Consider the following 13,585-nt stretch of genomic DNA (forward strand, 5'->3'; position numbering starts at 1 on the left):
GAGAAGGGTGATAATAACAATGAAAACATACATGTGAAAAACTGTTGCCTGACTCCTGAGGTGAATCCATGGTGGCTGCATTCTATAATTGTTTAATTTCTCTACAAATACTGTAGGTGTTAAAAGGCTTCCCTGAGTGTCTGCAGGCAGATATCTGCCTCCACCTCAACCAGGCTCTGTTGGAGAGCTGCAAGGCCTTCCACGGAGCCACCAAGGGCTGCCTGAGAGCCCTGGCCATGCGCTTCCAGACCACCCACGCTCCCCCAGGGGACACCCTGGTCCACAGCGGAGACGTCCTAACTGCACTTTACTTCCTGTCTCGGGGCTCCATAGAAATCCTGAAAGATGACGTTGTGGTAGCCATTCTGGGTAAATGCATGTGAACTATAGAAACTGGTGTTTTTTCCTGGTCATGTGGTCAGGGAAAATGAATGATATGTTATTATTAGGCAGGGCTCCAGACTGCGACCATTTAGTCGCATTTTGCGACCCTTTGACTTGGCTGTGAGAGTACAATTCTTAACTGGTTGCATCGGTGCGAGCTGCAAAATCTAGCTACTCATTCAAAACGTTCTGTTTTTTGGGTTGGCTAAAACTATGATTTGGTCAAACAGTAAATTCTTACACTCAAACTAGTGTCTGCCCTGTCCCTGTTTCGCTGCCCCTGTGCTGTACCTGTTATGAACTGTGATGAGCGAGCCACACTCCCTCTCCCCACTGGGCGCTCTGAGTGGATGGAGAGGAAAAATGCGTTCTGATTGCCAACATTTCGAAATGCAATAGCAGGAAAAATCTGTTTTTTACCGTTGAAGAGAGGAGGGCCTCAGCTTTCTGTACATATTACATTTATTCCTCAACTCTCAATATTGAGCATTCTACCACTGTCTAACAACCAAAGTAATTGGTATGGCTTTGAGATATTGATCGCTGGAAGCGCACGACTGCCATTAGCGGCGATTGCATAGGCGGCCTATATATACATCATTGGGTAGTAGCTAAAAAATAAATAATTGGGTAGTAGCCTATGCTACTACCCATTCAATTTACTGTTAGATTAATCAATTACACGGCTAACGAGGAGTATATTATATTTAGCGATCTAGTTAATTAGTTGAGTTTCCACTTCCTCAGATGGTGAATAATCCCCAAATGAATTAGTCTATGTGATGTTAGTACACAAAAGTAAATTAGTCTATTGAACAAAAAAAGTCTGAAATTCTGGAGCCCTATTTGGATATAGCAACAGTAACCTAATTGTCAACCCAAAATTCATGACAATCACTGGTTAAGGTTGCATATCAAAATAATGTAGCCATGGTGGGGCAGGCAAGCGAACCCACATCGCTGGCATGAAAGGCAAACACCCTACACATCGCGCCAATAAGGTCAACTCACTTGGTGGGAATTGTAAGGTGGCTCATATAGCAAGAATCACTACACTGCCCCATCCAAACGGGAAGGCAAGTTCCTGTGCTTTGAATACTCAGCCCCCTCACACGTCCGGGCCGTGCCTTCCGATGGCCTCATGGCCGCCATTTCACTTCTTACACCAATGCAGCAAAAGGTGGGTCTGGAAAGCGAACCCCACGTCGCTGGCATGAAAGGTAAACACCGTACGCATCGCGCCAATAGGGTTAACCCACATGGTGGGAATTGTAACGTGGCTCATATAGCGAGGATCACTACAATATCTTGAATTATGCATTCCTGCTGCTTGGATATGTTAGATCACAGGTGTCAAACTCATTCCATGGAGGGCCGAGTGCCTCCTGGTTTTTGTTATTTGCTTTCAATATGTGTCCAATTAAGACCTAGACAACCAGGTGAGGGGAGTTCCTAACTAATCAGTGAACTTTAATTGATCGATCAAGCACAAGGGGGGAGTGAAAACACGCAGTGCAGACTGAGTTTGACACCGGTGTGTTAGATGAAACAACTTATTTCTTGAATCATACTATTTAAGTAGCACTTTGAATGATTTTATCATGGGCTGGTGCCACCAGGGGAAAGGTTAGTTTGGAGCCCTGTTAGGGCCAGGGGAGTTTTCTGACCATGTGATCTGAGCAGGAAAAACTCCAGGCTCTATATATGCTGATTGGAAGACAGCTAATGCTGATTGGTAGCTTTTTAATGCATGATAAGACAGATTGTTACTTACTGTCAGGGCAGTAAAGAAGAAAAAAAACTAAGTAGAGAACTGGGGTTAGTGAGGCTTTTTTATAACAATGGTTTCAGGAGCACCAACTCTTACATGAGCATTAATATTTAAATTCCTTTTGTCTGTGTTTATAGATACATGGTTGGACATTTAATTAAAGCTGTAATTGCATGTTTCCTGGATGGGTTGAATTGAATTATTGATTTGAATTATTCCATCCTGGCCAGTGTAGGGTTTCGTGCTCATATGATATTTGCCAATGTGTAGAGCTAGATGTCAACTCAGGCAGAGATACACAGTGTCACCTCCCAGAGGAAAGATGGCTGGTTATTTAAACACTGATCCACTGCAGCAGACCTGCAGTGGGAGTTCTCTTGTCTAAATCTGACAACTGACTGCAACAATGTGTTCTGTCTAGCCTATCCGAATCTTAACATGCTCCTCGTAAGCGTGAAAACCTGAATGTATTTTATACTAGTTGTCTTATCTGGGTATGATTTTCCTTAGCACACATTTAAACTATAGTGACTAGAGAAGTTAGATAAGCTTCCATTCCTAAGGTCTTGTCTTATTTTTTATTTTACTTTATTTAACCTTTTATTTTAACAGGGAAGACATATTGAGACCTATGTCTCTTTTACAAATGTGCTCTGTATATGTAGGTACAGTGTTATTGCATTAGGATTGATCATCTGACAGAATGGAGGCTCTGACATTTATATTAAGTGGCTCCGTGTGAGACTGTTTGGCAACTTCAAAGAGCAAAGTGAAACAGCTGTCATTGCATAGCACCCCTGCTCTTTTAATAGCTGCAAAAGTGAGGGAACACAACGGAGGCATATAGGCAGAGGCATAATAAAAAATAAAAGGAGATGTTATCTTCTGTTATCTGATTGTCAACAGTTCTTAGCAGTATTGTCTTATAGGTATAGTGTTTAATCTATATGCATTTATCAGCGGCGCACCGCTACTGCTAAATCGTGGCCACACCTGCAAAAATAAAATATTACATATTTGTGATGGTAAAACGTTTGTGTAAACTTAACCAACTATAACCAGATATAAAGTATTTAGAATTTTTCTTTTTTCTTTTTTTTTTTTCACCTTTATTTAACCAGGTAAGCCAGTTGAGAACAGGTTCTCATTTACAACTGCGACCTGGCCAAGATAAAGCAAAGTAGTGCAATAAAAATTTAGAAAATATAATGGAGCGATATATTTTTTAATGAGACCATCTTTGAGAACCAACAATCACCAAAATAAAAACTAAACAGTCAGGGAGAATCTAAAATTACAAAAATGTCATGGCATGGGGCCCCCATCGATTTTGTTATAATGTTTGAGTCACACAGATAGCATAAGAACACAGCATAAGCCATGGCAAAATGTGCAGAATTGCAGGAAATGAACTTCCGCTGCTGAATAAAATCCTAGTGGAAGCACTGAGGTAATATTGGTTAGTGGTTATTAAAATGGCCTACACATGAGAGTAATAACGAGTGGTTTTCCATACAGTAATATCACACCTGGAACCCACTGACTACCAGGTTTTGCAGGCTAAGCCTAGATTAAATTGAGCATCTTTCATCACATGAAAGACCTGACATAATAAGGTCAGAACCAGGCCAAAGCTGCTGTGTAATACAAAACCAATAATATGAATTACACTGGAAGATTCATATATCATAGATCCGCATATTTGGAAACAATACATTGATATATCACAACAACCTTCCAAAAGCCAATTAAATTAATTCTGCCACTAGAGCATATCTGCCCAGGGAACACTTTTAAGAAAGTAAAACTGCAATGAGCCACAGGGAAATCAATTTGTATGTATAACATATGCTTTTGAGAACCAAAAACCTCCAAAATGACGATTGTTTGTATGCTAATATTCCATTGTAGGCTTTTGTTCTATTGTAACCCTGGTACAAAGCCCTGGTGTGAAAGCTATGCGTAGGCTTCCATGTTGGAGGTGTCTGGTCCCTGCTGAGGTGGAACACTAAGGCTGCAGACCACTCCTCATAAGTCACTTAAAGCCACACAGCAGTGCAACCTATTACATCTCATTCACACAAAATGCTGCACAGGGGTTGACATTTGTTAAGAATTGGCACCACTGAAAGGTCTCTTAAGATGCCCTTTAAGGCCAGGCACCACACCCTAATAGGGTATTTTTTTCCCTTAATCCTATCACAATCAACTTTTACCAGTTGAATGTGGACACAAATCAAATATATTTTTTAATGTGTTCATTATACCATATCTCATTAAATATTTGCATATCATGCAAATAATTTTTTGGGACACTGGATGAAGTCAGCCTAAATATTTTGGTTTACTTTTGTTAAGATACTCCAGGACCGGACTTACACATAGCCAAATTGTGGATACATATTTTTTTCATCTTTCTATCTGTAAAATACTAAAGAAAGGTACTTAAAATGCAATTTTGGTGCCTAATTATTTTTTTTTAATGTCATCTAGAATATACATTTGAAAACATATCAACAATTCCCTATGAATAAGTCTGGAGAATATGTCTAAGGATAACCACACACATTTTGGTGAATGCAGATGCTTCTGAGGTTGAGAAAAATGAGTTGGCATGTGACAAGAGTCTGACTTTCGGGAAATGGCAGTTAAAGACAAGGACACTGAATTTAGACTACCAAACGTAAATTACTACATATAGTCCAGTTTGTAACATTCTCTATGAAATGGCCTTTTAAATTATTTGTGATTCAATGTAGTGAGCTTTGAAATTATGGATGTATGTCCATTTAAAAAAGTGTTTACATTATGACATTTTGATGACGGTAGTATGATAAACTAACAAAAATATACAACAGACTGACGGACAGAATAGGCACTCTACTTTCATATCCTCAAAAGGCAAACCCAGGCAGGCCATCCTCCTCTGCATCAGTCCAATCCATTAGTCTGCACACAGACAGACACAGAGCAATTCTCCTAATTTTCTGAGATTATATGATCATCCTTTATTCACTTAGACTCATACCAGCTCTCCTGTCTGGTGTATTCTCCTGATAATTCTATCTAAGAAGAACCTCATCTACAATCTCTCTCTCTCTCTCTCTCTCTCTCTGTCTCTACTCACCAGGAAAGAATGACATCTTTGGAGAAATGATCCATCTGTACGCCAAGCCTGGGAAGTCCAATGCGGACGTCAGAGCCCTGAGTTACTGTGACCTACATACCATACAGAGAGATGATCTCTTAGAGGTGCTTGACATGTACCCTGAGTTTGCAGATTTCTTCCTGACAAATCTGGAGCTGACGTTCAACCTCAGAGACGAGAATGGCAAGGTACATCTACACTGAACAAAAACATAAACGCAACATGCAACAATTTCAAAGATTTTACTGAGTAACGGTTCATATAAGGACATCAGTCAATTGAAATACATTAATTAGGCCCTAATCTATGGATTTCACATGACTGGGAACACAGACATGCGTCTGTTGGTCACAGAGACCTTAAAAAAAGGTAGGAGCGTGGATCAGAAAACCAGTCAGTATCTGGTGTGACCACCATTTGCCTCATGCAGCGCGACATCTCCTTCGCATAGAGTTGATCAGGTTGTTGATTGTGGCCTGTGGAATGTCCCAATCCTCTTCAATGGCTGTGCGAAGTTGCTGATTATTGGCGGAACTGGAACACGCCATTGATCCAGAGCATCCCAAACATGCTCAATGGATGACATGTCTGGTGAGTATGCAGGCCATGGAAGAACTGGGAACTGACATTTTCAGCTTCCAGGAATTGGGTACATGCCGTGCATTATCATGCTGAAACATGAGGTGATGGGGGCAGATGAGTGGCACGACAATGGGCCTCAGGATCTCATCACGGTATCTCTGTGCATTCAAATTGCCATAGATAAAATGCAATTGTTTTCATTGTCCGTAGCCTATGCCTGCCCATACCATAATCCCATGCCAACATGAGGCACTCTGTTCACAACGTTGACATCAGCAAACCGCACGCCCACACGACGCCATACACGCCATCTGCCCGGTACAGTTTAAACCGGGATTCATCCATGAAGAGCACACTTCTCCAGCGTGCCAGTGGCCATCGAAGGTTAGCATTTGCCCATTGAAGTCAGTTATGACGCTGAACTGCAGTCAGGTCAAAACCCTGGTGAGGACAATGAGCACGCAGATGAGCTTCCCTGAGACGGTTTCTGACAGTTTGTGCAGAAATTCTTTGGTTGCGCAAAAACCCACAGTTTCATCAGCTGTCCGGGTGGCTCTGCAGGTGAAGAACATACTGCCAAATTCTCTAAAACAACGTTGAGGCGGCTTATGGTAGAGAAATAAACATTACATTCTCTGGCAATAGCTGTGGTGGACATTCCTGCAGTCAGCATGCCAATTACACGCTCCTTCAAAACTTGAGACATCTGTGGCATTGTGGTGTGTGACAAAACTGCACATTTTAGAGTGGCCTTTTATTGTCCCCAGCACAATGTGCACCTGTGTAATGATCATACTGTTTAATCGTCTTCTTGATATGCCACACCTGTCAGGTGGATGGATTATCTTGGCAAAGGAGAAATGTTCACTAACAGGGATGTAAACAAATTTGTGTACACAATTTGAGAGAAATAAGCTTTTTGTGCGTATGGAAAATGTCTGGGATCTTTTATTTCAGCTCAAGAAACATGGGACCAACACTTTATGTTGCGTTTATATTTGTGTATGTCAGACAATGCACATGGTCATAACACTAGCCTGTTGGGTCCTCTGTCGAAACTGTATGGTCAATAAACACAGTATTCTGTAGCATATTCTGACAATGAAATAGTCCTGACTATAACAAAAAAATATAAGATTTGCCATATGAGATTGTGTAAGACAAAATGTTATATAATCAGTAATAGCATTTAAAAAGTGCACTCCCTGTATTCTTAAGTATTTCTTAACTATGTGTTCGGAAAGGTCATTGCATGACGTTGTTAATTATGCGTTATGACATGTTATGTTAATGTATATGTTGAGGGTATATGACTACATTGACATTACTTAGTATTAATTTACTATGCTCACGGCCACCGCTATTAAATAGAGATGTTACATTGTGGCTTTAATTAGATGTTGCTGTAGCAAATGATGTAATATTTATGATATGATATTACATTAGCCAGGTGGGCCTAGTTTCAGTGATTGTATGTTCTGATGTTTCCATCGTTGCAGGCCGCGTATTCTCATGCTAGTGACTCAGATCCAGAGGAAGACGTTAAGAGCACAAAGATCACAAGAAGGATCTCCTTCACACCACATCCAACTAAAGGCGAGTTCTGTATCCATACTTTGCACGAGCGCTTCCTCTTGTCATTTTTCACTGAGCAGCTCTCTCAGTCCCAGAGGAGTTCAGTGCTTTCTCTCTGTAACACTAGAGCACGGTGTGTTCCACTGCCTCGTCTTGATTACAATTCCACAGGGGGAAGCAACAAGGAAACAGAAAATGAATCCGGGAGGGAGAGGGAGTCCTACTCGTGCCTAAAGAGAACTTCAGTTGACCTGAAACACTCAGGGAAGGAGGAGCAGAGGTCCATGGGGTCGGCCATCCAGGGTTGTCCCTCGGTGGAAGACCTTGCACTGGGGCTCGAGTCCAATCCCCCTGGAGACATCATGGAGAAAACTCCCTCTTATGATGATAACATTGGTGAGCAGCAATACAATCATAACCCTTTCTGTGCTCACACATTAATACCCAAGTCAATTATTAGAGCACGGGAACTAAATGTCCCCACATTAATCATCAGATGTTTCTACTCATACTACTTTCTAAAATGATCTACAGTTCATTAGTGGATTTGAAATGAGCTGTACGGTACGGGCTGTACGGTCTCTGGACCACGTGCTGTTAAGGTCATTGATTGGGCCACTGTGTTCTAAGAGCGATGACTTTATATCAGTGGGGAAATGGCCACTGTTGTAAACATCCCTTTTAAGAGGATCATAGAACATCATCCATTTATCCCCCATCAGTGTCTTGTCACAGGCATACTGTTAAGATAGGCCTCTGACTTGGTCATTGACTCAGCTACATGGTGACGAAAAGTACCACGTACTGTACAGCCAAAAACACCCCAAGATGTCAGTGGGTGTGTCCAAGACGAAGTATCCAGAAACAGTAAGACAGTAAATGCACCTGTGTAGGAGGCTAGGAGCGAAGACACAAAGACAATATAGGCCTATCAATCAAATCCCACCCCAGTGTAAATCCCTGAGTAAAGCCATGTGCATGGAGCTGAAATGAGTACCAAGACTAGTCTCAGTGGAGCAGCTTCTTTCACCAGCTTAAGTCACAGGCAGCATTTTTTAGAGGCTTTAGGAAAAGCTGCTGCACTGCTTTCGCACAGATGCGCGCCCTCCAAATGTGCACGGTACGTCCAAGTTAGTTCTCGTCCCAGAATTGTAATACCTTATAGGAAATAGGCCTACAGCATTCCCTGAGGTGGCTGTATATGACTGTCTGTAGGAGAACAGCAATTGATTTCCATGCTCTGATGGAAAAAATCAATGTTATCCACACGTCTTTACAAGACACACACAGTGTGTCGCTGACTAAGTCATACGTGGAATTCGCAATGATTACTATTCCAATAGGCTCACATTGTTCTATGAATGGCCTAATGTTTACAATAGAGACCACAGAAAGAGGAATGTGTATTTCAGTCTGGGCATCCCAAAGGCTCCTGCTACAACAGATAAACGTGATTAAAGTTTATTATCAGCCTGTCAGTTGTTTCAAATCATAAAAGAGCTGCTCTTACCCACACCAGCATTAATCAGTGTACACAGCACGTATTAGCAGTGTGTTTAGCAGAGATAACACCAGAGTTAGCCTGAATGTCCCACCACGACATAGAAAACCATTGTCTCCTGAAACACTAGCTAGGCTAATAAATTACAAACACAAGGAACAACACACAACAGCTTTTCACCCAAAGATGAATAGAATAGTGTTCTATTTTCAATGGTTGGTTGGTTTAGTGATTACCAGGCACCTGTGCTCTGACCCACATGTGAGCTTGTAAAGGATGCGTGTTTCCCTCCCTTGCCAGATCTGTGCAATGACAAATGGGCCTGCGAGAAGCCCCGAGACTACCTGGATGAGTCAGCACAATTGCAGGACCTGAGGGGCGAGGACGACGATGCCAGTGAAATCACATACGGAGAGGTGGAGCAACGCTTAGATCAGCTCCAAGAGCACTTGAACAGGTAGGCCTACTGTACTGCACACCTTTGGACATCTCTGACCTCTACAATGTAATGTCAAACATTCATGAAAATCTAGTTTCACTCCAGCTATAAAGACCAATAAAAAGATGTGCGAGCCAGAAGGGAGGCGAAAAATGACAGCACGCACTCTCCAGAGATATTAATTAAATTTGATAACATCCAGTGATGGAACTTAAAGGAAAATACCACCCAAATGCTAGCTTTTTGTATTTGTAAAACGCATCATACTGTGCCACTTTCTGTATTTTGAAAGTTCTATATCTTGAAAACTTGATTGCTGACATGCAAAACATATTGGGACTGTATCAACAGTGCACTAATGAAACAAATACCAAAATATAGTTTGAGTGGAATTTTCCTTTAAGTATTTTGGGCACTAGTAGACCGCATTTCCTACTAGCCTGGTCTGAAAAGTAGTCTGGTCTGAAATCTGCTATGCGATAATGGAAAAGACAACATTTGATCTGGATCTCGGGCTAGTTTGGCACATTTCCTACCAGCCTGGTTTGAAAAGTACTAGCCTCGGGCTAGCGGGCTAGCTTAATTTCCATCCCTGTGAACATTACATGTAACTGGGCTACTTGTTCCATGTGCATTAATACAGTACATTTGAATAACCTTTATATCCTGAGGCAGACAAACAGGTTGAAAGGAGAGATAACACACCTGCAGCCAGCAGGCTGCCAAGAGCAGACAGACAAACAGCAGGTGGTACAGTATTTTTAGCAGGAATTATCACAGAATAGGAGACATCACATTGGAGGGCTCCTGCATCTGTGTGGCCCATTTTTCTGTCTCCAAAAAGACACATTATCCAGTGCACTCTTTCTGACCCTGAGTTTTACTCAACTGTTAGCAGCTACCGTTTGTGTGGTTTTTAGCAACATGTCTCCGCCATTTAGGCTCTATTTCAGCGGTAGCCTAACGACCATCGTTCATTGGGGGAGAGAAGCGCTAAAATAATTGCTAATTGCTTGTCTCCTCAACACAGCTATTATATTACACTAAACAAAACAAGGTTGTCTATTATTTGAATGGCAGAGAATCCATCTTGTTACTTTGTATTTCCCTTATGTGTCAAGAATGACGGCCTGCTGAACAAATGATGAAGGCATTTTACTAAGCATGTGCATAATGGCACTATTTCTGATTGGCGGATGGCTGCTAAGGGCAATTAAAACGATTAATCAGCATCAACACAGATAATGCTCTATATATAGCAGCTGGAGGATATCCCATCCATTATGACTACCGGTAATGTGTAAGTGTGAGGTAGCTAGACATTGTTACCCCACCCTTATTGAATATTCATTATGACTCCTAGAGAGAGAATCGGTAGTACTATTAGAGAGAGAGACGATAGAACATGTTCCCAAGCCTTTTGATTTAATTGACAACCGTGATGATACTGTAATGTCAACATAGATCACAAGCGCCCCCTAGTGCTAGAATTTGACACATACAACGACTGTACAATAAAAACAAAACAACGATAGCCTAGAGACAGTATGGTTGTTGATTTGTGTTGAACTTATCTTCCATTAGCCTCCAGTCCCTATAACCAAGAGTAGCCGTTCATTTTCTGCCTTCTGTTTTTGTAGGCTGGAGTCCCAGATGACATCAGATATTCAGACCATCCTGCAGCTCCTGCAGAAGCAGTCTACCCTGGGACCTCCTGCCTACAGCACTGTGACTGCTAGTCCAGACTATCAAAGGCCAGCTGTTAGGGTCCAGCCAATTGCTGCTTTGACCAGCAGCCATTGCTTCAGCCATTCATCATCACAAGTACGTACTGAACTGTTGATTTCCACAGAACAAACAGACAATGGAAATCAAGGACTAAGACTTTTTAAACATGGAATGGATATCATATTTGAAAAGTGATGACCGACTCCAAGGGTTCTAAGGTACTTTCTAATGGTCAAAGCACACACTTACGTTGAAATGTGTGTGTGTGTGTTTGCTGTTATTTATTTTACGTTATCAGAGTCCTGAACTGAACTTGGAGAGGAGCCATCAGGAATCCAAAGACTTGCTGTCAGGCTTGGCTTACATGGATGATTCACCCATAGAGGACAGCCTTACGGTACTGCTTGTACAAAGACACACACAGAACAAACCCGCAGGACATCAACATTCCAAATCTCTCTTTCTTCCTATTGAGGACTCCTCTCCACTATCAGACTCATCATCTCCCAACACAGGACTCCATAGGCCAGTCTCAGACCCAGGACCTCCAAGGCCATAGAGCAAGATCTCTTATTTTCTGTTTGCCTGTCTTCTCTGAAGTGTGACTCAGGGTTTCACTCACTATTTATTGCATTGCAATATGTGAAGTATCTTGTAGTTTTCCTCCTGAAATGATTTGCATTATTAATGATGTACATGCACACCCTTGATGTTACACTGCCAGCAACAAAGACACCATACATGATTGTCCAGGTAGATAGGCTGTGAATGACAGATTGTTTTCGTTGCATGGTAGCTTTGATTCAGACCTCTGACAGACAAGTGTGATGTTGGTAGGTTTACAAGGCAGTACATTTATTTTCACCTTAGTATGTAAATTATTTTGCACTGCTTATTTGAACCAAAAGTAGCATATAATATACTGTATGATAACGGCATTGTCCATATACTTCAGACTTTGTTTTAGATTACAGTTTCTTTTACTAAATGGTTATGCATACATAGTATTACATGTTATGTAACACATGCAGAGATATAATGTTAGCTTATCAATAGGCCCAGGAAATATAGATGGGGTATTGTGCCTATAACTAAATCCAAAACTCAAATCAGTATCTTTATGTAGCCTCACACTGCTCATTCTCAACATCAACTAAATCACATTGTTTTCCAATGTATTCTGCTCTCATAGTAATTGCACATTAATAACATCTTATAGGAAAGACATGTACAAATATGTACATTCATTTTATTTATTAAGGAATACATTATTAAAGGATGGGGTGCAATTGAAATTTTAGTGGTAGCATATGTTTGTCCTGAATATGGGAGCAATACAATTAAACAAAAACATTTACTTTTGAAGAACTTCCAATTGGCTGACCTTTTTTCTAAAGATTTTGTCCACCATACCTTTTTGTGGAGAAATGTATTTTGCACTAAAAGCTGCTTGAATACTCAGCAATGCAATTATTTTGTCTCATGCATGCATTTAGCATCCATTATCAATGTTGTACTATAATATTTACAACATATGGGATTACAAATGCCCTTGCTTTCTCTTCAATATAAAGTTATGAAGACAAAACAGTATACCTGCATGTCCAAAGCACTAAAACATTCAAGCGGTGGAAGGATTTAAGTTCCATGATTACTGTATAATAATTATAGAATGAGTGTGTCACATTAGTCCATTCCCAAATAAGGACACATACACCAGAGTAGCAGGCAGTAAACATATGATCACAATATTCCAACTAATGAATTTGTTTATTATTATATGGATTATGTCATCTGTCAGCTGTCACCTATATGAACATTCCCTGAAATGAGTAGCCTAGGTATTGTATGGAAAGTAAATACATGGTAAAGTCCTTAGTAAGCTTTTGTGTAAATTGGCCTGATTCACACAAACTAGGCGGATAGAGTAACATTAATTAGTTGGTCTAGTTTTTCACTTATGTTTTTGATGCATTTTCAGTGTTTGACACTTTCTACACCCCACTACAAATAATTGGAATGTTTCTGCTCTGAAGTGATTACAGATACAATGTATAGAGTACAATTGATTTAGCTAATTACCTTGCCTATTTCAAGGAATATAAAGTATATTTAATACAATGTCAAGTGTACCAAGTCTTTTATATTATAATTTTTTAATGGATGGTCATCATCAATGCACATCAACCATCCTGTGTAAAGCATTGACTCTTCATATTGATGCCGCTAATGCACAGGAATTCAGAACTTAATGCAATGTTTTTCTAGGAACTCACAGGTAGGCCCTATTTGGCAAAACAACAACCAAAAGGCCTGCAACATAAAAGCCATGGAACTGTTTATTGGCCAGGAGTGAGAGTGTGATTTGAAGGAATCAGGCGCAGGAGGGTCAATCACAGAATACAGAGTTTATTCCGTAGTACACAGTTACGCTGGATAGCGTCAACAGTCCAGTGC

General features: G+C 40.8%; 1 protein-coding gene across 2 annotated transcripts in view; it reads left to right on the top strand.

Moving 5' to 3' along the window:
• LOC121552069 (potassium voltage-gated channel subfamily H member 7) overlaps positions 1 to 13,229 on the top strand; it is a 54,111-nt gene extending 40,882 nt beyond the window's left edge. For both annotated transcript variants that reach the window (XM_041864744.2, XM_041864755.2), the window contains 7 exons: positions 117 to 369; positions 5,286 to 5,491; positions 7,385 to 7,481; positions 7,632 to 7,856; positions 9,262 to 9,418; positions 11,041 to 11,224; positions 11,427 to 13,229. In XM_041864744.2, the coding sequence (XP_041720678.2) occupies positions 117 to 369; positions 5,286 to 5,491; positions 7,385 to 7,481; positions 7,632 to 7,856; positions 9,262 to 9,418; positions 11,041 to 11,224; positions 11,427 to 11,687 (1,383 nt within the window). In that variant the 3' untranslated portion in view covers positions 11,688 to 13,229. The remainder of the gene's footprint in view (positions 1 to 116; positions 370 to 5,285; positions 5,492 to 7,384; positions 7,482 to 7,631; positions 7,857 to 9,261; positions 9,419 to 11,040; positions 11,225 to 11,426) is intronic.
• Positions 13,230 to 13,585: the final 356 nt, after the last annotated feature.

This window comes from Coregonus clupeaformis, chromosome 4 (genome assembly GCF_020615455.1).
Source record: "Coregonus clupeaformis isolate EN_2021a chromosome 4, ASM2061545v1, whole genome shotgun sequence".
NCBI classification, from domain to species: Eukaryota; Metazoa; Chordata; class Actinopteri; order Salmoniformes; family Salmonidae; genus Coregonus; species Coregonus clupeaformis.